Genomic DNA, 25,952 nt, shown 5'->3' with positions numbered 1-25,952 from the left:
GTTTTAATATTTATTGGGTAGCAATTTTTCTAATCATCTTTTTTACCCTGTATTTGTTTTAGTAACGGAGTATCCTGCGATCCTTGAACTGTTTGTTCTTTGTAACTTTTTAAAATCCTTCTGTCAAGTATAACTTGATGGAAAATTCTGTTCACTGTACTTCTGTAATCCTGCTCAGGTATGGTTTCTTTAAAACTGTTTGTGACATTGATAAATGGGGGAAACTGGACTCCAAGCAGAGAATTGGTATATAATGCGCGTGTACACCTTGGACAACTTCTGTGCTCAATAAAGGACGGAATCAGACCCGCTGACTGCTCTGGTTGTGCCGTAACTTGCTGCGGTGACTGTTCAAGCTCTGCAGGTCAAGATGGGCTCGTCGAGTACCGGAAAGGGAACCGGCTTTTCCCCGGTTTATCCCAGAGCTCCTTAAAGACGTCTCGAAGTCTCGTAGCGTCGCCGGTGGCAGCAGCCAGCCCGGCCTCTCAGGACCGGCTGTACCGGAGCCGTTATCGCCGGCCCGGCCCTTCCGGCGCCGAGGAGACCCAGTACCGCGGGCCGGCAGCGCTCAGGGAGGTGTCCCGGGGCTGCTCGGAGCGGGGACCTCGGCGGGCCGGCCCCGGCCCTTCCTCCTCCTCCTCCTCCTCCTCCTCCTCCTCCTCCCCCCTCTCCAAGGGCTCTCGCAGCCGCCCTGCAGCGGAGGGGGCGGGGCCTGGCGGCGGGGCGGGGCGGGGCGGCGGCGGCGGCGGGGGTGCGGGCGCGGCGATGGCGGCGGGGCCGCGCTGGCGGGAGCGGCTCTTCGCCCTCTACTTCCTCTCGCACATCCCCGTCACGCTGCTGGTGGATCTGCAGGCGCTGCTGCCCGCCGGCCTCCACCCGCAGAGCGTGAGTACCGCCGGGCCGGGCCGGGGGCTTATTCCGTGCGAGGGTTTTGAGGGGAAGCGGGTGTATGCGGAGCCTTCCGCTTGGTTTAATGGATCCTGCGGCATTTTTTACAAAATCTAGTATGTAGAGACGTAAGGGGGGAGGAGGAAACGCCATACGTTTCCTAAAATGAAACAGTATTTTAAAATAATGCCGTACTTGCTGCCTACACGACGGCTTACATTTTTTAGTCAAGTCATTCCTTTGGGCAGGGCGACGAAGGGATGGGGCTCCCCAGCACGTTTAGCAGCCGTGGCCCAGGGTTCGTCGGTGCGCGGGCTGCGCCCTTCGTTTAAATGCCCAGCGAGAGGGGCAGGCCGAGAACCTGGTGAGAGGACGGTGCGGATGGTGACCCCCTGGGATGGGCACCCCCTGGGATGGTGACCCCCTGGGATGGCGACCCCATGGGATGGCGACCCCCGGGACGGCGACCCCATGGGATGGCGACCCCCGGGACAGTGCAGATGGTGACCCCCTGGGATGGTGACCCCATGGGATGGCGACCCCCGGGACGGTGCCTGGCGTGCTTTAGGCAGAGGAAGCACACTGGCAGGACACGGTCAGTCTGCGGAGGAGCGTACCTGCTGCCCTCCCTGCCACGTGCCGCAGTAAGGCCCCAAAGACGCCCGGCACGCCGCCGCCTGTCCCCTGGACGTGGCTGTCGCTGCCTCGGTCGCTCTCTGATCCCGATTTCACTCGTAGTCCTGCCAAAAATGTAAAAGTAAATTGTTACCATTGCGGAAGCAGGCATACCAACGACCAAACTTATTAGAAAAAATCTCTGGTTTGCGGGGTTTTGAATAAACTTCTAGAAGACAATAAACATGATAAAGTCAATTAAAATAATAGTTGGGTAGAAGATAATCAATTCAACTCTCATCATCAGGATGAGATCAGCCATAAGTTCCTACCCAAGCTTCACAATTAGCAAATTTAATTTTTGCCATTAGAATTGCCTGTAGGATTACTCCATTATGGAAACCATTTGTAATTAATAGTTAACCAGCCAATCTCATACCTATCTCTCCGTTCAAAGTCCACCTTGAAGCCATGCTGGAATTTACATTTCTGTCATGGAAACTCATTGCAACTCGCTAAGCCAAAACTCTTACGGCAAGCTGCTGGAGCAGCAGTAGCCAGCCACGAGCCCTGCGATCCAGCGACGCGCTCCTGACGGGCCGCGCTCCTGACGGGCCGAGGCCCCGGGCTCCTCCTGACTGGGTGAGACCTGGTGGGGGTCGCACCTCCTGGGGAGACACTGCAAGTGCCTGAAGGCGTCTGCAAGATTGAGCCCACCTGAGCTGGCAATAGGAGGGTCAGAGAGAGGAAGGTACAGGAGTTCCTCAGCATCTACTAACGTCAAGGTGCAGATCTTTGTCATCTGGGTTATTTCTGACCAGAAATGACATTTCAGAAGTAGTTTTTGGAAAGCAACTGCACTTTATGCTGTAGCAATCCCCAAATTGCTTGTAGTGCTGATTTAATACCTACTCAGTGGAAAGGGTTCATCACTCTAAAGACTTCAGAAACGTAGTCCCTATGAAAACCGAATTGCAGTACGAAGCCTTGTGTACCAAGATGAGAGCACTTGATTTTCCCACTGCAACGACGGCTTCATCTGACCGCCAGATGAGGGTCACAGTTTCTCCCCTGTTGCGGCTGACGTTCAGTATATTAATCTGTTGTTTTGTTCTTTTTCTTAAGCTGGCAGAGTTGTTACAGTGGTACGCAGCCACCTTTAGAGACCCCATGATGCTCCAGCCCCCAGAGTGGTTCAAGGCGTTTATATATTGCGAAGTCTTCTTACAAATGCCTTTCTTCCCCGTTGCAGTATACGCCTTCTTGAAAGGTTGGTACAAACCACGTGCAAGAATATGTCCTGGGCAGCGTTTCTGTGTGACACTTGCTTTCTGTACAGTAGGGAAAGCTTGTTTATCAGGCTTAAGCAATTACAGGGACGTACCACGTGGAGTGGAGTGCTGTGCTATTTTCATGGCAAGTTTTCTCTGAGAAAGCAGCATGGAATAAGGCCTGTCAGAAACTGTGACTCTAGGCCTTTTTCCACTGCAGCCATTTATGTGTAACCAGCATTGATGTTTGACATCTGGCACGCTTCCAAGGTAGATCAAGTTCTGGGTCAAGCCTGTGTACTGATTTTGTGACCTCAAAACTTTCACGATCACACCACCATTCTAAATTTCCATAAAGGTAGATAATTTTCCTGGCTTGCTACTAGTACCTGTTTTTGTTCCTGCTACCTATGTAACATGGCATATGGCTCATCCTGTCAGAGATACAGCAGTTAATGTGTTAATTTAAAAGCCACTGAATTCTGCTTGTTTCAAAATACTTAAATACTTTCCTTTTTGCTTCTATACAGGTGGCTGCAAATGGATAAGGACTCCTGCAATTATCTACTCCACCCACGTAGCTACGACTCTGTTTGCTATCCTTGTGCATATCCTGTTCCATGATTTCTCAAAGTCTGAGCATTTGGGACCTCAGACGCAACGTGAGCGCCTAATTCTGCTATCTGTGTATGTGCCATACTTGCTGATACCCCTTCTGATTCTTTTTACCATGCTCTACAACCCCCATTATAACCATGTGGAGAAAAGGAAAAGGAAGTAGTCTGCTCCAACAGCTGGAAGCAAACCCTCATACTGGTTTTGATTCAGACCCTGTGCTGACGTACTCCTCTGGGACAAACGTCTGTCTCGTGGTGTTGGCTGCAACAGCTATTACCAGAGCATCTGGCTCCTGCAAGAGAAGTTTGAATTGGTGTGAGTTTACAGCTCTCCTTTAATCAGAAATAGCTCGGGCAGACGCCTGCATTAGCAATTCCATCTGGTTTCGGGGCACACGCAGGTGGAGAGACCTCGCTCCTCTCCCACTGCCAGTTTTGTGTGGTACCTCTGTAACGGGACAATAAATAATACACACCTTTTGGTGTGTAACTGTGTGATGGGGGTGGAAACTACAGCTGATACTTTTCTTTCAAGTTCCCTTTTTCCAAGATGACTGTTAGAAAACCACTTAAGTCAGGAATTTGTCTTCCAAGAGCATATTCTGCAAAATCTGTAACTGATTACATACCAGTCTGCAAAGCCATGCTTTTGAAGCATTTCAAATCCTATAATAATTCTTAACTTCCTCACCCCTTCCTTTAAAATTTCACCTTCCTTTGCTCTGCTTCAGTTTTGATTAACTGTAAATGTCTGACCAGTGACAAATGTGCCAAAATCTGGATTTCTGAAGGCTTAAAGTGAACTTTGTTCAGCAATGAGGCATACTTCCCAGAGGATTCTGAAGCACTTCAGGAGCTGTACACAAGGATTTGTAAATTGCTCTCTTCCACAAAATCACTTCTAATATGGAAATAAATAACTAAACGCATCAAACAGCATTTAATCTTCTTAAGGGAATGACTAAAGGGAACTTAAAATGACCATGAGATCGTAGATAGTTCACACAGTAAATACATGCATAAGTTACAGTAAATAAAACCTACTACTGATAGAAATTCTGGGGTGGTTGGTGGTTTGTTTTTTTTTAAGTTCTCAATCTGATCTGCAAGAATCAAACTCAGAGACTTCTGTAAAATTACAGGTCGCCGAGAAGGCTTTTCAGTCACTGCCTATGTATTTCAGGACTTCACTGGTATAAAATTTACACCTTCCCCAGACTTTGAAAAGGCCAACACTTCCGTATTTGGCTGCCTAAAGACAGACATAAAATGCATCTATTTGCACTTCAACATGAGGCATGATTTTAGATCACAGGCATTCAGTTTTTAAATGTCACATTCGTATTTATAGTTTATATATGCTCCTGGTGTCACTGTGTGCTTAGAATGGTTTGTCGCATCAGTTTGTGGTTCTGCTAACGATGCCCATGAAAGAATTCTACTCTGATATTACTACCTGTGTGGACATACCTCAGCCATAGTTTGAAGTTCTTAATTCTGCTGTATTTTCTGCTTTTTTGTGTGTCTGTAATTGATCCGTTCTGTTAATCAGAAGTTTCTGGGTCTTTTTCCTAAGTCTATAGAAAAAATAGTCTGGTCAATACAGATAAAAGTTACTGCTGCTTCTGTGTTGTGTCTTTACAGATGTGAAAGATGCTACATACAGGAAAATCATTATGACTAGCCAGGGAGTGGTAAACACTTAAGCTCAAAAATAACACAGCAGAAGCAACTAATTCTGGTATACCCAGAAAGTCTGAAAACAATAATTTATTTCCTGATTTCTTTGAAAGAGCTATACACTTCAAAAAGTGAGAGACATAACATAGCAACAGTAGTATTAATTCAACTATAATTTGAATTAGGACTACTGACTATACAAAACTTTTATAAAATCAAAGGACAGAACAGTCTGTACATCTGTGAGAAAGCCCTCCTTATTGCCACTTTGAGTGTAATTCACACTGAATTAAAAGACACTTCCATTTGTACAAACCATCTCTTCATTCATACACAGTGAAAAATTGCATATTTTTGAAATTCTCAAGATTCCGGAATAGTCAAGTTTCCCAGTTCATTTGTTTTTATCTTAAAATCCTCTATTTCTGAAAAATGAATTGGTCAATGAATTCGTTCTGGTCTGCTTCAATTTTACACAGAGTCTCGTACTCTATTCGGTATCTGAAAGAAAAAAACAGATGGTTACCGGCTGCGTCCAGCCTGTGTTAGACGGTTTAGTACGACGTTCACTGGTCTGTGGTGAAGGACAGTTAGGCTGCGTGTGTAAGTCATCTGCAAAGCAGCGCCTGCACGAGTTAGACTTCACAGTTCTAAAGCGCCTTTACAAGTCAGACACGCGGCGCTGTATTACAGTTTTACTCGTTTCTTCAACCGCGTGATCTCATGCCGCCTCAGTTTATTTAGCCACAAAGTCATCAGAGACAAACCGTCTTGATGAGCGGCGGACAGGCCCTGAAGTTAACTCAGGCCTGTGGCTCTGCACGGTTCCACGTGTGCTCTGGGCAGCAGGACACGCCTTCACTGCCGACGGACTCTTTGAACAAGCTTAGACCGTGTCCTGCAGCCAAGCACAGATGGGGAGACTGGCTTTCCAGCCTACGTAATGCCCCAAAAGTATTTAATAGAAAACTTACCTTTCCAGCTGCATCTTTTTCTCAGCTATTAAAGCCTGAAGTTGCTGTTCCTGAGCTTCTCTTTGCTTTGCTATAGACTTCAGCAAATTTCGTGCACCAATGGCCTGTCAAAACAGGATGGTCAGTGATGTAGTTGTGTTGGGTTGTTTTATTTTTTTAGCCCCTTTCACTACTAGCAGGTTGATTCTGAAGTGTTTCAGCCATGCTAACCACAAAGGAGGGTGACATGCGAGTACTGAATGGTCGGTGGAACAGGCAAACGTCCCTGTAGAGGTTGGGCAGATGAAGGCGTTTGAAACTTCCTTCAAACTCAAGATGTTCATAACAGCCCGAACCAAAGGTCACTGACTCTTCTGGAAGCACAAAGTGATCGCTGGTGACTGCTCCCACAGATAGACAAGCTCTGGTTGTAATTTTTCCCCAGGGCAAATAAGGAAAAAAGGAATTACCTCCAATTGTGCTAAACATTAATTTCTATTTCCACGATAACATGTAAGAAACCCACACCACTTGGTGTCACAAAGAAATACATAAAATGTCAAAGGTAGTTAGAGAGCTAGTCACCGATCTGGTCTTAAGAAAGCCCTTCTCCTCCTCCTCCTCACAGAGCCCCCCACGCCTCTTGAGGACAAAGCGCTACTAGTAGAAGGAGTGATTAAAAATACACGTGCAAGTATACAGGTAAGTGGCAACAGCAGGACCGTTCACTGCAGCAGTAACGTGACACTGAGCGTGCCTATCGAAGTCTTCTAGAAGTTAGGATCAATTAAAAAGCCCCATGCTGTCAGATTGCAGACAGACAGATGTGAACTACCACAGAAATGCCCGTATGAGTCGGACAGAGAAAGATCGCTTGTGCTGTAAGAGGAGGGAGGAAGAGGTCCGGTTTTTCATGCAAGGACAGAGCAGAGTACATAACAAGCCATTGACTAATTGCACAGTACCTTCATCTTCTCGCTTTCAGCAGCTTTTGCCAGTTGATCAACAAGTTCAATTAAGCTACCCACTATTTTTTGAAATTCTACTATTTCTGCAAAGAAAAAAACGGTCAAGTAATATTCAAAACACCCTTAAAGAAGACTAACGCTTCTACTACGTGCTAGAATTTTTAGATGCGGCTTGTGTTTTTAGAGTTTGCTGGAAGCAAGTACATTTTAAGATTTCCCTTGCTCTTGGGCAGCCCATACAAGGGGTAAGGAAAGAGCAAAGCCGTGAGAGCCACCACGGCCCCCCGCGCCCCGAGGAGCTCGGCCAGGCTGCCGGGGCCCACAGCCGCTGCTGTTAAGGCCGCATCTCGTCAGACAACGGCGCTCTCCGGGCGGGCCCCGGGCCGGCCCCGCGAGGCGGCTGCGGCGTTCGGGGGCCGCGGGCCCGGCCCGGCGGCGGGGGGCACGGCTGGCCCGGCCGGCGGAGGACTCACTGTCCAGGAAGGCTCTGCACTCCTCGCGGAGCTGCGCCGTCTGCTGCGCCACCTCAGGGTCGAGGACCCGCAGCTTGTTCAGCTCGTCGAAGTGGAGGCCCGCCGCGCCCAGCGCCGCCTGCGCCATCTCCCGGGGCGCGGCCCGCGGGCGCGGGCGGGCACGGCGGAGGGCGGCGGCGCTGACAGGCGCGGAGGGCTCCTGCTCGCCGCGGGCGCGGCCCCTCCCGCCGGCCCCGGGGCGCTCTGGGGGCCGCGGCCGATCCTGACGGGACCCGCGGCCTCCGAGGACCCCGTCACCTCACGGCACCCGGCCCAGCCCTCCGCCGCGCCCGCGGCTGCCACGGCGACAACCCGCGCCGGCCGCGGGGCACGCTGGGAGTTGTAGTCCCGGCGCCGCCGCGGGGCGCGCTGGGAGCTGCAGTCAGCGGCGGGAAGCGTTTCCGGGTTGCCGGTTCCCAGCGGGGCGCGGAGGAAATGAGCTCAGCCGGCGGCCGCGGCGGCGGGGCTGTGGGGCGGCCGCTGCCGGGTGAGTGCCGGGGCCGGGGCCGGGGCCGTGGGGCCGCCGCGGCTTTCCCGGGTCGCCTCTCGCCGCGGCTGCGCGCGGGGCAGGAGGGGGCGGCGGCGGCGAGGGGGGGGGGGCGCGCGGGGCGCGCGCGCGCGCCTCGGCCGCGTCCGTGCCGGCCCGCCGGGTAGCGAGCGGTGCCCGCGGCGGGGCCGGGCCGGGCCGCGCCGCCTGCAGCAGCCGTCCCGCTGCTGGTCAGCCTCTCTTTGCTCTTCCAGGTGCCGGAGCGGGCCCCGCCAAGACGCGCGCTGCCGGCCTCGGCGGGAGGGGAACCGGCGTGCGGACCCCGGCGCCGGGGCAGGCGGAGCCCTCTCCCCGGCCGTGCGGCGTTCCCCCGGTGTGTAAGGCTTCGGTGCGTGCTGCGGCCCGGCCGCGCTCCCTCCGCCCGGCAGCGCAGGCCGCGCTGCCCCGGCCCCGCGCAGCCCTGGCTCGGCGGGGCCGGGGTCCCGCCGCGACAGCCGCGGCGGGGCCGGGGGTGCCAAGAAAGCGAGGGACCGTTTGGCGTCGGCTGATCAGCTGGGAAATTCTCCCGCCCAGTGCGGGAGAACTTGGGCCGAGAGCGTGCGCGGTTTGCCAGCGATGCCGCGCAGGAGGGCTGGGTGTCCGGGCTGTTTCCCCTGGAGCCGTTAAGGTCATTCCTTTTTATGGAAGCTCTCCCCGGGGCCGTTTCCTGATGTGGTGTCCGAGCTGTTGTGCCATTGTTCCCCAGTCCTCCTCCTGCCTCCGCACAAGGCAGGAAGGAAGGGACGTAGAAAATTTTCCCCTGTGTTACTGGGGTAATTAAAGGTTACATTACTGTTTACAGCAAAAGCCTCCTGGCTTATTAGTTAACGAACACGCTGGAGCAATAGTGCCGGCTCCCGCTTGGGTTGGCTGTGCGGGGGAGTCTGCTCACGCTGAGCTTCGTTCTGCTTGGTCAGAGACATAAGGGAAGGCCTGAAGTGGTAGAACTGACTGAAGAGGTGATTCTAGTGACAGTGTTCAGGCAGATCACTGTTGAAATTGGAGAGCTCTGCGTCTGGATTTCTCCCCTTACAGAACCAGTCTGGCTGTCTTTACAAACGTGCGTTTGTCCTGAGGAAGGCATTGCTGAGGGGTTAAAGCAAGGCAGGACATCAGTGACAAATGCGTAGACCTGAGGCGTGTTGCCATGGTCCCAAAGGTCTTAGCTGTGAGGCAAGGAGTCGTCGCTTCTGCTCTTGATTTACGTGTTCGTAATGGATTATAGTAAAGGCCTGTGACTAGTTTGGAGGAACTGTGTGAATTGCAAGGCTTGGACAATTTCCGATTTATTTCTCTGTAACCCTGAGCTGCTTTGTTTGAGTAATGAACTTCCCATAGAACACCATGACCACAATGCACAGCTGCTGGTTGCTGCTGCTTGCCTACGGTCGGGAGTTACTTTTGTGGCCCGTTCCGTGTGTAGCGTGCAGTTGCCCCTGACTTAGATTTGCTCATGGACTGCTTGACTCAAGTGATGCAGTCAGAAGAAACTTTGTCTTGCCCAGACGTAGGCTGAAGCTTGCTATCGCGCTTTGCGGCGGTTAGCTGAAGGTAAAGGGTGATGGCAGCTAGTGGGAGTTACAGTTAAAGCATCTATAGACAAACTGAGCTTTTTTGGCACTAGAATTCTTAGAATTGGTTTGCGTCTTGATGATCTGCACAATATTTCCATTGCTTGTTATTTAATAGACATTGTAGTGTTTGCTTAATTAGAATAATTGAATTAGGAGTCGCAGAGGAACGTTATATTTTAGGTGTTGTTCTAAGTTCGGTAGTTATTCAAATCTCTGGCAATTTTAAGATACCATCTGTAGCTGCCAAGTAATTTGCTGTGCAGATGGATGGTTGTGGGGTTTTTTCTATGTTGAAAGGTGAGGTGAGAAGGAAGAGGGATGTAGGAGGAATAACAATATAATTAGCAGGTTATTATATTTATTTATAAAAGGTTACTCACGTGCCATAGGCACAGAACAGAGAAGGGAGGAGATCTTTGTAGTCTGAAAGAGTTTTAAAAAAACACCACCAACAAAACCCAACAGCGAAATGTTTTTGAGAACAGTAATTATTAGAAGAAGGATAGGTAAGAAACTTGTATTTGTACTTTTCCAGTTAGAGAACTTCAGATCTGGCCTGTTAGAATTTCATTCTTTTAGTTGTTTGTTTCCATTTTGAGCTTATTGTTGATGGGAAGGTAAGCACAGTGAGACTGGGGAGAGAAAGATGCAGCGAATGTCTAGCTGGCTTTTTAATTGAGAGAAATATTCCAAAGACTGGAGATACTTCTTGCGGGGGTGGTGTTAAAATTTATATTTTTTTAATTAAAACTACATTGACTGCTCAGCATTCCAGGATGGAGGAAGAAGAGTTCTGAATGAAAGGAGTTTCCAGGAAATAGAAAGTTATAGTCCAGCATTTCAGTGTCAAGGCATTTGAAGGAGACGTTTGTAAATGTCTCCAGTTAAAAACCAACACAGCAGCAACAAACGCCACACATGCAGATACACCCCCCAGCTGAAGGAAGGGCAGAAAGCTCTTCCATTGTGTTTCAGCTCCGCACAAAAAGCGTTGCGTTCTTTCGGGAAGTTGGGAGGGAGCCGAATTCCAGCTGGCGTTTAAACTGGGACTGCAGTATTGTGTGGTGCTTGTAGCGTGGCTGAAGACGAAGTAACAGGAAGTCTGGAGAAGTTTAGCGTGCCTCACTAACAGTGACGCAACTGTAACTTGACTGCGTTATATTGCTGCACAAGTTGTCTGAAGAACAGCTGAATCTTGTTTTGTCAGAATGTGTGTAGAGATGTCCTTAGGACTCTACTGAAAGTATCTCCCTCTTTAGCGTGGGCTTCATGTTTCTGTTATAAATGGAAATTCCAGGCTTCTGTATTGATCTTACACATTTCTGTTTCAAGGGTCCGTTGGTTATGACCGCTTTTGCCTTGCCATCCTCGTCTGGTGACTTGTGACTCTTCACCAATCACGGCGGAATCCGTCAAGCCCACGCTCTGCAGGGTTGTCATCTACCTACAGAAGGAGATGTCGGGGGACACGTGTCTAACCACCACCCTTTGTCCAGCTGCAGGGCCCAAGCCTAAAACTTGCAGCTTCAAAGGGGGCAGCCTTGGTAACAAGTATGTGAGACTAAACGTTGGGGGCTCTTTATATTACACTACAGTACAAGTACTGACCAGGCAGGACACGATGCTTAAGGCCATGTTCAGCGGCAGAATGGAAGTGCTCACAGACAAGGAAGGTAAGCGAATGTCTTTTGTTGTTGAGAATTTTGTAAAACAACTGGGTTTTGGTGGTGGTTTTTTAAATATCTTAAGACTACACTCAGTTAAGGATGTAGGGAAAGATATATTCCAAAAATAACTTGGAACATGAGGCAGCCAACTCCCATTGGCGCTAACAGTCCTCTGTGCTTTATAAAAACGTGTTCTTTTGTTACTAAAATTAACTAGCGGAAGGACTGGTTCTCTCTCCTACGATCACAGCTGGTATGCAGATTGTTGATGTTGTTATGAAGACTGAACAGGCAGTATGTGGGTTGTCATTTTTGTGGTGTCATGTAGTGGCATCATTCGAAATGCGCATGTGGGGAGGGACGTTCAGTTTTCATCTTTAAAACTCAGAATAGCCTTGCTTGCTATGCTGAAAATTCTTTTTTTCCTCCTCTCAGTAGCATGTTGCACTTGTGGCTTATGATGCTGTGACAGTAGTTAGCCATCAGTCAAGTAGTGTGTCCCCTCCTGCTGGGCACCGAATATTGGCATTATAAAAATCCATAATAAATTATAGAGAGTAGAGCAAGTAAGACGACCAATATCAGCAACAGCTACGAGTGCTTTCATTTTCCTCTCTTTAGTAGTCCAGGGCAAAATTATACCTTAGGAATGAGGGTTGTGGCACTGCGGAGAAGAGGCTGGGAGAGGTTGGCAAGTAAACACCTCTTGGTGTTTCTGAACACTCATATGCGAAAGCTCTTCTGCATGCCCAGATGACATCAGTTTAAACTTGATGCACAACAGTGTGTTTACTTAAACTGAAACAATTCCTTGTGGATTTTGCATATCACTTAAACCATGTTCCCCTTGAGTAGGCTGGGTCCTGTTGAGTGTTACATAGACCTAAATCCATTTAGTCCAGCAGTTTTGTATGAGAGCCTCAGCCTGACTGGAGAACAAGGTTCATGTTCTGACAGCTACAGCTGGAGAATCTAGGAGTGGTTCAGTCTACTTTCTGATGTTGTTTTCTGTACCTAGGTCCCAAAATAACACTTTTTTGCCTGCCTTCCACATCATGGAAAAGGGTTTGGTACTGTATTAAGCCCTCTGCCTGTGTGTGTCCTACATTGCTATTGTTTACCAGCAAGTCAGACATCCTGTTTCCTAGTGAATGTGACTTCAGGGATGTTTTAAAATTGCAAGAACTGTCTGTCTGATACTGTTTCCTGTGCTGTATCCCCTCACCGCTCCCTCCTGATCTGTCTCTGTCCTGTTGTTCGCTCCTGTTTGGAGACTAGAACAGCCGTTTTCCCATACTGGGTTTTCTGGGGTAGTCTACCTTTTAGCATCTTTGGGACACTTCTCTCTCTTTAACTTTGAACAACAGCAGAACGTGTGGTTGGAAAACTGCCAAATCTTTCTTGTTAGACCACAGAACTTATCCCAAATCTTCTTGTTGCAAACATTTGTGAATTCTTTTTTCTAGTCTTTCCTTGGCTTTTAGTGATAAGTTTCTAACTGCCCAGCATTACACTGTAGCAGCAGTTAATACATTTATTCCCATACAAATACAGCACACCCCCATTTTGCTGGAATGTGACAAGCCTCTAAATAAAAGAAGAAACCTACTTAACAATAAGCTGCTTTTTTTTTTTTTTTAAGGTTTGAATGGCTTTGACAGTCAGTTAAATAGATGTAAACTGGTGACTTCCTATTGTAGTTGAAAAGGTGCATTCCTTTAATCAGAACCTAATACAGAAAAGACGAAGTACAGATAATAATTTTGGTCAGGCAGTCCACTGACTGATCAACTGATACAGTGCAGTCAGGTTCCTGCAGCAATTCTAGTGTCTTGTGATAGGAAGCCAAGCATTTTTAGCTTGTGGCTTTTCTTTTGAGGTGCTGGAAAGTAGCACGAACATGCGGGAGGTACCAAAGGAGTGGTTCCACTGTCAGTGTCTGTTCTGTAACCAAATTCAATTTGCTCAAAGTCAGTAAAGACTTCCGCTGAATGAAATGGGAAGAGTATCATGTGCAGTTTCAGGAAACGTTAGGCTTATTTAACCTCTCTGAGGAGCTTTTTCTTGCCCCCTAGTGTTGAGGTGATTGAAATGATGTGCTGGTTATTTTTCAGGCTGGATCCTTATAGACCGTTGTGGGAAGCACTTTGGAACAATTTTAAACTATCTCCGAGATGACACGATTGCACTTCCAAAACACAGACAGGAGATCAAAGAGTTGATGGCAGAAGCCAAATACTATCTCATTCAGGGCTTAGTGGACATGTGCCAAGCAGCCCTGCAGGTAAGAATCAGAAGTAGCCTGTAAAGTTTTTCATGGGTGTTTTGCTTATAAAATTTATTTAAGACAACACAAGAGAGTATTTCATGGCCTTAGAGATGGTATCAAGTCTTAGACGTACAAAACAGCCTGGAAAGAAAATGAGACAGCGGTCAGGTAAGTTATCTTATCCAGTACGTTTATCAAAGCCATAGTTATCCTTGCTCTGTGTGCACACCTGAGACCCTGTGATGCTTTGAATAAGAGACGAAATTTAGTTTATGATCTCCCTGGAAATGTTTTCAGACCTGTGTGCTATCATGGCACAGCCTTCCAGGCCACAGGTGCCTGTGCTCTGAAGGCTTTTAGTGCAATTAGTGTGGTGGTTGCATTATCAAGGGAACTATTTCTTTGTAAGAAGAGAAAGATTGTCCCCAGTTAGATTATATGAATCTAGAATTTGAATCTAGAATCAAGATGTAGATTCGAGTTCCTGTCATTTTGGAGATGTCGTTTCCCTTTGTGCTTCCATTCAGTTGTCCAGCTGCCCCTCAGAATGGGAATAGCAGCATTCTTCTACTTCACAGGGATGCCAGGAGGATGAATAAAGTAGAAACTGTATTCGCAATTTGTCATTTAAATAGAGGGACTGGTTCTTTTCTGTTTCTATTTTTTAAATTTTATTTAGGAAATAGATAGTGAATGAGTTCCTCTTGTTGAAATGAAATAAAAGCCAGAAATTTAAAGGAAACTGACTGAACAAACATGATTATTTTGAGCATATGTTTTAAAAGACCTTATGGCATTTGTCTAAATTTCCCCCAAGTTATGTCACTTCTGATTAGATAATATTTATAGGCAGAATGGGTTTGAATCTTTGAAAACACGGTAATATTTTTTCTAAGTTTGAATCTTAATGGAGAAAAATACCTATATGGTAAGCACTGATTACTTTAAGGACTTTTCTTTGTGTCAGTTTACCACTGCTCTTTCCAAATATGTAGGCCCGTAGTAGCTTTATTCACTTTACTAGTCCCTGTGAGTTCAGCTGATTGAAATCAGCTTGTTCTGCCAACTTTTTAATAAGGTTAGCCCAGGTGCAGTATATATATAACTTATTATTAGTCTTAAGATTGTGAAATGAATGTTTCTTGCAGGACAGAATGTAGTAATTAACAAATACCTCACATACTAGGTTCAATATACTTCTTGTATCCGTTGAAAGAAATGCAAAGCCACACTGACGATTTTTCTTCTGGTTTGGAATTTCAAACCTTTCTTCTGAAAACAAAATGTTGTAAGGCTTTCCTATTAGCTATTGAGCCTTCCTTAATCTGCTGTATGAGGAATCTGGAGTCACAGACTGTACTACACGCTCTTGATTGTTGCTTATGTATCACAAGGGGCTGAAGTCCATTTCGGTGACATGCTGTTCTTGCCAAACGTTCAGTTCATAGTGGCTGATATTCTTATATACTGCAGTGTTTTGAGTTGAGTAAAACTAGTGCAAACTCCTACTATCCTTTTCTTCAAAAAAGGGTACAATAATAAACCCACTTAAACCAAACATGGCTTGAGCTCGGAGTCCTTGCTATAGCTAGGAAGGACCTCCACCTGCATCCCAGTATTTCAATTACTGCTGCCTTCTGGGGGTAGAAATCTCTGCTGTATTTCTGGGTTGCAGATCAAGGTAACGCTGTGTGGTTACTATAGCAACACAGAGCTTTTCCTTTGCATCACAGGATTTGGGAACATGGCTGGAGGGGTTGGAGGGGACAGCAGCAGCAGATGTTAGCTTTAGCATTTATCTCTCTTGAGTTTATTTCCTCTCTCTATTCTTTCTTTAAAACAGGACAAGAAAGACTTGTATGAACCTGTCTGTAGCATCCCTATTATTACATCTCCAAAAGAAGAAGAGAGACTGATAGAATCATCAATGAAAGTAATTCTTTTTTCACAAATATCCAGTGAGAAACTGAATTTTTGCTAAATGTATTCAAACACAGAATTTACCTTTTCTGCTTTTTTCTTTCTCTTCCAATAGCCTGTTGTTAAGCTGCTTTATAATAGAAGCAACAACAAATACTCCTACACCAGGTATGCCAGTTTTTGCCCCACTGTAATGGGCAAGTTTCCCTTTGACTGTGGGAGTGGAGGAAGATGTGGTACGACCTAACTTGTTTTTTTGGTTGGTTGGTTGGTTGGTTTGCTTTGTTTTTGTTTGTTTTTTTTTTTTTTTTTTTTTTTTTATTACAAGAGTGCTTTTCTATGGATTTGAGTGCAGTTATTTTTGATTGATGTGAATTTAAATGGCGGGAGAACAGAACAAACTATCTGTTGCAGTCTAGTGTACAATTCAGCTGTGTGAGAAAGATGAACAGAAACAAGGGACAAGAGATAAGAATGATGAGGTATTAATATTGGCTGAAACTAGATGTAACTTAAGTAATGCAACACAGAGCGTCACCTCGTCAATGCAAAGCTAACGCAGCCATAATCCTTACCTCGTTGGTTTGAGTCTGCATATACCTCTGCCAGCACTGACCTACAGAAATTCTTGATGTTCCAGTGCCTCTAAATGAATTAATTATTTGGTTACAAAGGAAACTATCTGTTCTGCTCAGGAACAACCCAGATAGGGCCATGGCAAGAATTTACTGGCTTTCCTCCTGTATAGAGTAACATTCCTTATTTAGTTTTATGCTGCAACTATCATGATCCCTTTGTTACCGTGCTATCAGAATGGCTTTGGATTTTTCCCAAACCAGTCACTGAAGCGATGTGAGTAATCCTTTATGCTATGCAGAATCCTCGTTTTTGGCCTTTTCAGTCTGAGATGCAATCTTGGAAGCTTTTTTCTCTAGACAAACTGATTGTCTATCTGTCAGAGAGATGGATTCTAACAATCATGATATGTCGGGTAATCAGGAAATGCTACCTGCAGGAGTGCTAAAGAGCAGCCTGTTTTTCAGCAGACTGCATTCTGTATCTGCCAGTCATATTGCACTCCTCCCTGTGTTACCCTTTAGCTTATGGCAGTGATGCTAAAGCAAGCACAGAATAGCATATTAGTCACCATGGGTCTGGAAATGTAGACGTACTAGTAATGAGAGCAACAGCATCCTAGATACCATGAGGTGCTGGTATCTCAACTTGCTGTAGGGTTCTAATTATTCCTTGCGCATGAATTTGCATGCCTTGCTGGTATTTAAATGAGGCATCTTTATTTAGAATTCCACACTGGCTGCTAGCAAGCAAAGATTTTTTTCCTTCTGTTCTTCCTAATTGATGGTATAAAAGGAGCTTTCTCGGTTACGTTGTCAGTGTGGTCTAATAATGAAGACTTCGACATTCTTTTCCCAGCTCTGCCACTTGATAGAGCCTGGGACTTGTCACTGGCCGAATCCCAGATTGCTTTATCAAATGATTCTTGCGAGCTGAAGATTTTGTATGGTTGCACATCATGCTTTTTTGATTTAGATCTGAACAGAAATACTTCTCAGACTATTTTATCTAAAGCCCAGTCGGCTGTTCTTATTAGCAGTGTCTTGATTCCCAAGTATTTCATAGCCTTCCTGGACCACTTGCAAAAGTTAAGATAGTGCATACAAAAGTACGATGTCATGTCTTTGGGTAGATTCTTGGTAGCAAGGTGTGAACCTTGAGTTTCTGGGTCCAAAGAATAAGGAATTTTACTGTTAAAGCTAGCAAGGTTGGCTTTGTTGTCTAGGCAATAATATGTTCACTAATTTCCACATATCCGCACATAATTTCCTAGCCACCTATAAAAAGAGACACAGGGGCACAGAGTACTTACTTTTGATACAGCTGCATTCAAGTTAATATCAGGGTAAGGCTTTCAGTTGTGGGGTTTTTTACGTGACCAAATTGGACATTGTTTGGCCATGATGTTGTTATTTAAGTAAAATATTTTTAAAAAATTTAAGAATAGCTTTCTGATAGCTTTACTTGATTTTAAAGCTATAATACTATGTATATTTTTTTCTCTAAAACATCTAGATCTTGCTTTGAGAAGTAATTAAGATACTACATTGTGCTGGCTGTCAATATTTAGTTTCCTAAATAATGTATCCACCCTAGAAATTTGTATATGGGGTCACTAGTGTTACATGCAGAACACCTTGCTTTTTAGCTGGCCTTCTAACGTGCGTTGACTCTTTGGACTTTTGCTATTACTAAGCTAAAGAGAACTGCAGTTAGCATATGATTTAATCGTCTTGAGCGTCAGTCAAGAGACAGTTGTAGATGGTTGATGTAATGATTTGGGAAATTGTGCTGTCATTATTAATTATATAACTCGACCTCTAAAGGCTGGTGTGTTTGCTCATGGGGATCAGAGCATCTTATCTGTATCTGAAATTGGCTATTTCCCTCTCTTTTCTTGGCAGCATATGGTAATGAGTCACTACTTATTTGTATTCTGCAGTTATATTAGTGCTTAAAACTGTGGTGGAATAGGCATATCAATTCTGTAGAGATGGCCAGCTGAAAAACCACAAAAACCTTATTCCTTCTTTTGTTGCTGTGTTTCAGTAACTCAGATGACAACTTACTGAAGAACATAGAATTGTTTGACAAACTCTCTCTCCGATTCAACGGCAGAGTCCTTTTCATTAAGGATGTTATAGGGGATGAAATCTGCTGCTGGTCTTTCTATGGACAGGGTCGAAAACTTGCTGAAGTCTGTTGTACCTCTATAGTGTATGCTACAGAGAAGAAGCAAACCAAGGTAATGGAGTTTTATCCACCTGTCTCCTACGGTTTAACAAAAATCAGGTTGATGATACATTGCAGAAAGATACAGATTTTGTATAATTAAGCCAAATTAATGCAGGCAAGTAGTGTCATTTATTGGAAAAGCTTTGATACCAACTCTCCTGAATATTGACTGGAATTGATGGTCTGTGACATCGAAATTGGTAGGGTGGCTTGCTGCTTAGGGGGCTGCAGGATGAACTGGTGTCTTGGTAAAAGATGCTGCATACTAGCTAGAACTCAGAGAAGACGAAATATGGTAGGAGGTTTGAAGAAGGAAAGACTGAGAATGGTAATTCTGAAAGCACGTGCATTTTAGCACTAGTCTCAGAAAGTTGATGGACTTTGTGTCGCTAAAGCTTGTAAATGCCTTTAAATTATTCTCTAATTAAATGAAGTAAAGATCTAATTCTGCCCCTAATTATACCTGCATAAGTTTACTTCATTGCAGTTACTTTGTACTGTGTTTCACTTGCACTGATGTAATCGTTGTATGTAATTGGACTAAATGGTTGCGTCTGGGAGTATAAATTTCTCCACAGCGTTGGAAAATGTATGCCAAAAAGGAGAAGACTGAAACCGATCTGTCCCAACCTGAATAACTGAAATGGATGGGATGAAATTAATGAAATGGAAACTTGAGTTCAAACACCGTTTAGAAACATGATATTCTATTATCATTGTGCTTTTATGTGCAAAACTATAGACTATCTGTTAAAAAAAAAACCTCAGCAGGAGTGCAGATTCCCAATAATCAACCTATCTTGATTTCCCCACATTTCCAGCTATTCTTTTCATAGTCTTCCCACCTCTGATTTTGCAAAGGTTACCTAAAGACTTGCTTTCAAGCACAGTGTGTCCTAAAGAGATGAGTTACATGCATGAAAATATGATAATGATTAGCATGCTAAATCTACAGAGTTTCCCTACCTTCAGGAGTTAACTTCTGACTTGCAGTGGTGCAGATAAGGTGGCCAGGGTCCAACATTAGCACTTAAGAATCAGAAATACTGTATTCCATTCTAGAACAATCTAAAAGAAGAGGTGATGTAGGCGATCTGGTGGTGGGAGTAATCTTCTACTAGGAACTAAACTGCTTTGCTCATCTTTATCATTTAAGTTGTTTAACTCTCTTCATAGTGTATGTCTTTTTATGGCTCAAGTATCTTTTTACATGTAGGTATGTGTTATCCTTTTATGTTATCCTGTATAGATCAGGAAAAGGACATGTGCTGGTTTTTTGTAGGTTGAATTCCCTGAGGCACGAATTTATGAGGAAACACTAAATGTCTTACTATATGAAACACCACGGGTTCCTGATAACTCTCTGCTGGAAGCAACAAGCAGGAGCCGAAGCCAGGCGTCTCACAGTGAGGATGATGAGGGTTTTGAACTTCGTGACCGAGTGCGCCGAATCCATGTGAAGAGATACAGCACCTATGACGACCGTCAGCTTGGCCACTAGCAGATCAGTCGAGGAGAAAGGGTTTGGTGTCAAGGCTTGTATCGATACTCTTTGAGGGAGATCAGGAAGTAGGGAGGGGTCAGTTGGACTCCATGGATTGATCTTCATTTGGCTTCTTGGCTCCCTAGAGAAGCAAATGGGCATTTGTGCACACAAAGAACACTAAAGGCCAAGGGCTTTGAGAACTAAATGTTAATTTTGCACCATGTGCTTTAAATACAGACTGGCCCCCTTTTCATGCCATGTGAGGAATGGAATTCGGAACACGGATTCTGACAGTTTGCCGTTGCTCTTTCATACCTAATGACTTGCCAGTTTTCTTCCTTCCTGGGAGAAGTACTGCTTTTCCTGAATGAGATGGTGTGATTTGAAAATCTTTTTCCAGATACCTGCCCTTTTAGGGTTTTGTATAATGGAACTTACAGTTTTTAAATCAAGATACTGAAGAGGGGTTGGAGAGAACTTGAACATGACTACTCTTAGCAAACACTACATCTGATAACCCCCAGAAGAAATGGTTAGCTATCCAATAGTCAGGTGCATTGCACATGTGACTTCTCCCACTTCTCTCCCCCAGTACACATACAAAAGCTTGTGTTCCAAGATAGCTGTCTTTAAAAATCATTAATTCTAAGGCAAGCTCTTCCAAAGAGGTAAGAGTCAAATCATCAAAAAACCTCCCCTTGTGAAAAATGAGAAAACTTTGAAAATGTAAATATATGTGTAATGACTTGTCTTGGGAGATGGAGAGATGGGTATGGTGAAGGAAGAAACTTCTCCAAGTGAGAAAACTTCAGGAATAGATTGTGGCAGGGTTGCCATTGCTTAGGCTTGTGATAGTGTAATCCTGCTTATATAAACAATGGCAATCTGGGGAATTAGTTTTACATTAGTTTTCTCCTGTGGCCCAAAAGTGCTATTTGATGTTAAATTTCTTAAGCAGCAGGGGAAAAATTGCAGTGACTGGGGAAGCAGAGACTAAACAACGTTTTATAATGCTAGATAATGTTCACATACTGAAGGGTGAATTCAAGTTTTGTGTCCTGAATCCCTTCTAGAGCATAGAAGTTGAAGTGGAAAGAGAAGAATAGTCATAAAAATCTTGTTCTGGCATGAAACTGCAAGAGGCTTTGGACACAGGAGAGAGGTAGCTTATACTGAATTTTAAACGGAAATAATCACTTTTATTCTGAGTGCTTGGCTGGGTGCTAATTGTAAAGGGCCTTTCAGAAGGTTGGAGTGAAGGCTGCTCTGCAAATTATGTTTCTGGAAACAGTTTCAAGTTTGGTATGAAAAGTTGTTAATGTATTTTTAAATGTTTGCTTGTATGGTTCAGCTGTAGGTTGCAGATTCAAATTTTACCACTGTCATAAACAGTTATTACTTGATGGCTGTTCGTTGGCAGCTATGGGTATGTGACAGCAGTGGAGCATGCTCCACAACTGCTTTTACGTTCTCATATTGTACAGGAACATGGAAGGTTCAGATTCTGCGATGGTTAGTCTTGAGCTGCTTTGACCAGTGCCAAATCTACCTATAAGTTTTAAAGCAAATTACTGCAAAAGCCTGACAAGAAAATAATCCCAAATTAACACAGTGAAGTCATACGTAGAATTGAGATGGTAGATGGTTTGATAGTAACAGAAGCAGGCGAGGGAACAAAAAAATTATTTCCACTCATTTAGGCTTTTGAAAATGAAATTGTTGAGGCTTGGTAAGAAAACACTAATGGCTGCAAACTTTAAGGATTTTATTGCCTAGCCAGGCCTCTACATGTGGCAGGCATTCACTTAATTCTCCTCACATTCAGGAAGTAGCATTGCCACAGTAATGCACCTGCCTTTTTGTGAAAGGCCTCTTTAAAACTCTAATAAGCTCTTTTCTTTTTATATTGCTTTCTGTAAGTTGTTGTTTTCCAGCTGGTTTTTCTATTGTGCCAGTGAAAATACAGCTGCTGAGATTAGTTTTGACAAAGATTTTTGTGGGTTTTTTCTTTAATTCTGCCAGAGTGTGATGTAGAATTTTTTTTTTAAGTTTTTTTTTTCCCTCCACTGAGACTATTTAAATTACACTGTGGTGGGTGCTTTGAAGCTACCAGCAGAGCATGTAGTGATAGGGTCTTTGAGCTGTCCTTAATAGCTTCGGTTTATTCTTTTGTGCTTTTTTTCATCGTGTAACAAATAAGACTGCCATTTAAAATTCCTGTGTGGCACTTCTGTTTCTCGGCAAATGATTTATTTTATTTTTTTCTTGTTACTATCATAGTGAATGTTAACAGATTAAGTAAGTGATGCTGGTAGCCTTGCAAAACTGTGTTTAAAAGAAGTTATAAGCAAAAAAAAGTCATCTTTGCGTTTCTTTCCTTTGGGGAGTACGGGTACAGGAAGGAGTGTGTGCAAGAGAATGAGTGTCAGGTCTGTGTGCTAGTCCAGAGGCTTTCATTCCATGGTTGGATTCTGTACTCCTGGGATTCATTAATGAAGTGGATTCAAATTGTGAATTATTACACACTAAGAAGCAGAGAAAAGCTTGTGTTTTGGTTTAGTTGGTTTTCTTTTCCCTGTCTCCCATAGCCAACAAGTAGTATTAATTTCTGATTTAAATTTAGATTAGATTAATCTTGGAAACAAACTGTTTTGAGAACCACCTAAGTTGTGAGAATCTTTTAAAAAGTGCAACATAACTTCTTGGTATTTGTGGAATGTGGCATATCAGTAAGAACTGTAAGCAGTTATGAATGTTTTTTAAATATGTACAGATATCCTTTTCATTTCACCTTCTTCTCTCATCCCCATTCATTCTCCCTTCTCTACCCCCAATTAGTACTGATCACAAAACATCTGCTCTTAGATCAAGATATGACTAGAACTGGAATGATATTGAAGAATGTTTGGCCACTGTGGACCGAACACTCTGTCAGTCTGTAAGCTTTACTCAGAGTAATAATCTAATTGCATAAACACTAAAGTTTTGTCTATTCAAAAGACATTTCAAAACCACGGTCTTGGTGCTCTTTGTCCTGGTAAGATTTTCAGGATGTGGCTGAGAGATGCCAGTTAAATACCTGTGGTTGGGTTTGACTAGCAGTTCTATAGTTCCCTCCGCTGGTGGACAGGTAGGAATGGAGAACATCAGGAAATCCTCTGGGGAGTGTGCTATTCAGACATGCGCAAGGCTAAAATGATCGTAGTATTAGAGATCCTCTCCCTAGGTAGGGCTGCTATGCTTGGGTTTCTGATAAAATCTGGAATGCCCTGAGTTATTTCTTACCTGAGTGCTTACATAATTGGATAATTTACATGAAGTCTCAGTAAGTCTAAATGTAGATATGGATGCAGCCATCACACAGTTCACGGGTTGAACATTTTTCTAATACAAGTGATAGAACACTGTATTTTCTCTTAAGAGTTCTGCTTACCTGGAACTGCTCCAAGACAGGATATTAACTGAATGCTTTCTGCTAAACTCATGGCACGTTGATTTATACAGTCTCAGTACTACCAGGTTCTGATAATTTCGAATACGGTAGTTTTGATGTAACACATGCTTTGTATTCTCATCTTAATCATCCTTTACTTAATTAAATGCTATAAATTGTTTTGACAAGAACATTCTAGACATTCTAGAACATATTTTTACAACCTGATATAATGGAGAAAAAGCAGCACTGAAAAAAATGCCGTTTTGAAATGCAACCTTCACTTATTTGTAGTAAGCTGTCCACTTCTAGAGAGAGCGAACAGCTGTGCTTCCTCAGACTCTTCTCTGCTGGCTTTAAATATCACAAATTATGGTCCCTATTAAGACAATATAGATTTCTAATTATATGCATTTGTCTGCAAGTTAAGAGACTTGTAATGGCTTCCTACATAGACCATCACCAATGGATGTATTTAGTGATGTGCCTGTGAATTTATAGTAGCCTTTAATAGAAAGAAATGCCTCTTTGCCTCATTTGTAATGTATGAATTCTGACTACATCAGCTAGCATTCATTAGCTGCTGGAGCTCTTTTTGAAACCTTACTGTCCTCTTCACTCCTAAATTTACGTGAACTTTTGTGCATTCAAATATTATATTAGCAGACTGAGAGAATGAATGGAGAACATTATCTGACATCTATACACAAGTACTGTAATAAAGGGTTGCACGTTTCTGTAGTGGGGTCCTCACATACTGCAAAACAGCCTCAGTCTTTCTACAGAGAAGGAGACTCGGTGCCTTGAGTGAATGTCTTATGTTAAAACAGCTTTTCAGTATCAGCGTTAATTAGGCAATAATGTCAAAAGAGAGAGCTCTGCAGGGTAGCAGCCTCCAACTGCTTGATAAATGCCAAGACAAAACTAAATGTTTAACCTTCACCTTGACATTTAGTTTTTGGAACAGGAGACATTTATCCTATCGTAATGTTCCATTCCGCTGACTTTTTCTCTCTTGCACTTCTTGGTTAAAATATAAAATAACTGACTGAGACTGGGAGGGCACTGGAGGGACCGATACTATGGTGTTACTGAACAGCTGCATTCTGCTTGGAACAGGCAACACTTATTGTGGGTTTGATTAGATTTTAATTTTTTCTCGAGGTTTTTTAATTTTCAGACACAATTCACTCTTAGAAGTACTGATGAAGTATACCTTAACTGAATGTGTCTGGCCCAGCAGTCCTTGTTTTACACGATTAGATTATAACCTCTGACAATCCTTGGCATTAAATCTTTACAGCCAAATTTCACACCATCCATTCTGTTAGGACAACTGAGCTTTTATTAAGAGATGAGTGGGCATGAGTCCTGTTTCCAACTTTGCCACTAACTTGGTGACATATAGCAAGTCAGTTTTTCTGTATGTGCATAATTTTTCCTCATCTGTAATAAAATGGTGGTAAGACCTTCCCCTACCTCAGAGGGATGTTGAAGCTTAATTTGTTTAATAATAGTACAGGACTTTGGATTTCTGTAATATTTTGTATTCAGAGGATAGCAAATATGATTGGTGATCTTGTTTAAACTGACATTCTGTGATCAAGCTGTTTTCTTATAGCATCAGGCTTTGTTTTATTTGTATGTCTAACTTTTAAGGGTCAGCCTTATGGATAAAATACTTAGTTAATGCAGTAACCATATTAGCTATTGATTAAAGTGTTTTGTCTTTTATCAATGCATTAAATGGAAATGGAACACTAATTTTTAATAAAGTGTTATATTTTGTCTTCTGTGATTTTTCTCCAGCATCATAACTTTTTATTCATCATGTTGGCCTCTGCACTTTTGTTCTGCATTGTAGTTGTGATCCTCACCAAGTATTTAGGATTCCTGAACCACAGAAATACTGGATCAGCAAATGGCTTTTGTATTATATAGAGCTGTTGCTACCTTCCACCCTGCCCTGCAAGTGTGGGCTGTTTGCAGGAGGTATCAGTGTACTTCCAGGTACACTGCAGACAACTAGTTTTGATTTTGTCTGGGCTTTTCCTTTAATTGTAGAACTATTAATTGGCTGCAGTGGCTTTTCATGTTCATGGAAATAACTTCATTTCCTAATAAGGATCAGAGAGCATTTTGATCTTTCATTAAGTCTACGCACAATTTGTACTACCACAAAGGTAACCTAACTTGTATTTTGAAAATCTTTAACCTTTCTTGACGGACAGAGCAGCCTAGCAGGGAATTAGATCCAGAGATTTAGTCTATGTTCTGCAGTAGGTGTGCTTTTGAGCTAGCCAACATAATCTTATCTGTTTGTTCTATTTAGCTGTTCTCTTTGCTGTTGTTACCCTGCTTTCTGAGCTAACCCATAGAGTTTTTTGTTGTGAGCAACAACCGCAAAAAACCTGTTCCATAAAGTATCTGAGTGTCTTTGAAAGAAGTTAGGTAATCCTTCTGTTTGGAAAGGTGAGAAACCTTTCATACATTAACTGTGGTTTCTAGGGCATACCGGCTATGCTTTCCCACAGTTGTGCTGTTGAGGATTGGTTTACCTGTAAGGTAGGTGCTCCTACCCCGACTCTGTTGTGTGAGAGCTTGTAGAAACAGCCTACTTTTATTCATCGTGGTAGGACTTTCGGTTCTTGTGACTGGGCAATATGCGAATCATATCTGCTGCCTCTTTCAAAAATGGCACAACTCTCTTTTTCCCTTTTCTACCTGCACTAATGGAGGCCTGTCTTGTTCTCGGTGTGGTC

The 25,952-nt window shown here is 43.8% G+C and overlaps 3 protein-coding genes and 1 long non-coding RNA gene across 7 annotated transcripts in view; 2 read left to right on the top strand and 2 right to left on the bottom strand.

The window, feature by feature from the left end:
* The first annotated feature begins 750 nt into the window (after positions 1–750).
* Positions 751–3,904, top strand: TMEM97 (transmembrane protein 97). The gene is made up of 3 exons (XM_075518190.1): positions 751–885; positions 2,629–2,773; positions 3,305–3,904. Exons 1-3 carry the CDS (start codon positions 766–768, stop codon positions 3,553–3,555), a joined length of 516 nt encoding a protein of 171 aa, XP_075374305.1. The 5' UTR covers positions 751–765; the 3' UTR covers positions 3,556–3,904.
* LOC142417451 (uncharacterized) lies at positions 901–2,635 on the bottom strand. Its single transcript, XR_012778014.1, has 3 exons — positions 1,943–2,635; positions 1,506–1,628; positions 901–1,048 (listed from the first exon to the last, which is right to left on the bottom strand). It is a non-coding gene; the product is annotated as an uncharacterized LOC142417451 (long non-coding RNA).
* A 1,223-nt stretch (positions 3,905–5,127) lies between the features above and the next one.
* The window catches only part of IFT20 (intraflagellar transport 20), a 28,110-nt gene continuing 7,285 nt past the window's right edge, over positions 5,128–25,952 (bottom strand). Inside the window, exons 2-5 of one of the 2 annotated variants that reach the window (XM_075518192.1) lie at positions 7,466–7,677; positions 6,990–7,075; positions 6,046–6,149; positions 5,128–5,572 (exon numbers count right to left, since the gene is read on the bottom strand). In XM_075518192.1, the coding sequence (XP_075374307.1) occupies positions 5,491–5,572; positions 6,046–6,149; positions 6,990–7,075; positions 7,466–7,592 (399 nt within the window). In that variant the 5' untranslated portion in view covers positions 7,593–7,677 and the 3' untranslated portion in view covers positions 5,128–5,490. Of the gene's footprint in view, positions 5,573–6,045; positions 6,150–6,989; positions 7,076–7,465; positions 7,779–25,952 lie in introns of those variants that run through there. The other variant, XM_075518191.1, reaches the window with a different exon arrangement.
* Positions 7,849–24,988, top strand: TNFAIP1 (TNF alpha induced protein 1). Of its 3 annotated transcripts, none has more exons than XM_075518189.1 (8): positions 7,849–7,991; positions 8,246–8,364; positions 10,937–11,277; positions 13,386–13,555; positions 15,384–15,473; positions 15,576–15,628; positions 18,086–18,281; positions 19,554–24,988. In XM_075518189.1, exons 3-8 carry the CDS (start codon positions 11,061–11,063, stop codon positions 19,770–19,772), a joined length of 945 nt encoding a protein of 314 aa, XP_075374304.1. In that variant the 5' UTR covers positions 7,849–7,991; positions 8,246–8,364; positions 10,937–11,060; the 3' UTR covers positions 19,773–24,988. The 3 variants fall into 3 exon arrangements, with proteins under 3 accessions (XP_075374304.1, XP_075374303.1, XP_075374302.1); XM_075518188.1 differs by having other exon boundaries at positions 8,246–8,379; XM_075518187.1 differs by lacking the exon at positions 8,246–8,364.

The sequence above is a fragment of the Mycteria americana genome, chromosome 15, assembly GCF_035582795.1.
Source record: "Mycteria americana isolate JAX WOST 10 ecotype Jacksonville Zoo and Gardens chromosome 15, USCA_MyAme_1.0, whole genome shotgun sequence".
Classification (NCBI taxonomy): Eukaryota; Metazoa; Chordata; class Aves; order Ciconiiformes; family Ciconiidae; genus Mycteria; species Mycteria americana.
This window is presented reverse-complemented; position numbering and strand designations above follow the sequence as displayed.

Bases quoted from the DNA above. Each gene is read 5' to 3' on its own strand.
- TMEM97 (XM_075518190.1), top strand. From the start codon at position 766: ATGGCGGCGGGGCCGCGCTGGCGGGAGCGGCTCTTCGCCCTCTACTTC. The intron at 886-2,628 runs GTGAGTACCGCC...CTTTTTCTTAAG, and splicing joins CCGGCCTCCACCCGCAGAGC to CTGGCAGAGTTGTTACAGTG. The intron at 2,774-3,304 runs GTTGGTACAAAC...GCTTCTATACAG, and splicing joins AGTATACGCCTTCTTGAAAG to GTGGCTGCAAATGGATAAGG.
- TNFAIP1 (XM_075518187.1), top strand. From the start codon at position 11,061: ATGTCGGGGGACACGTGTCTAACCACCACCCTTTGTCCAGCTGCAGGG. The intron at 13,556-15,383 runs GTAAGAATCAGA...TCTTTAAAACAG, and splicing joins TGTGCCAAGCAGCCCTGCAG to GACAAGAAAGACTTGTATGA. The intron at 18,282-19,553 runs GTAATGGAGTTT...GGTTTTTTGTAG, and splicing joins CAGAGAAGAAGCAAACCAAG to GTTGAATTCCCTGAGGCACG.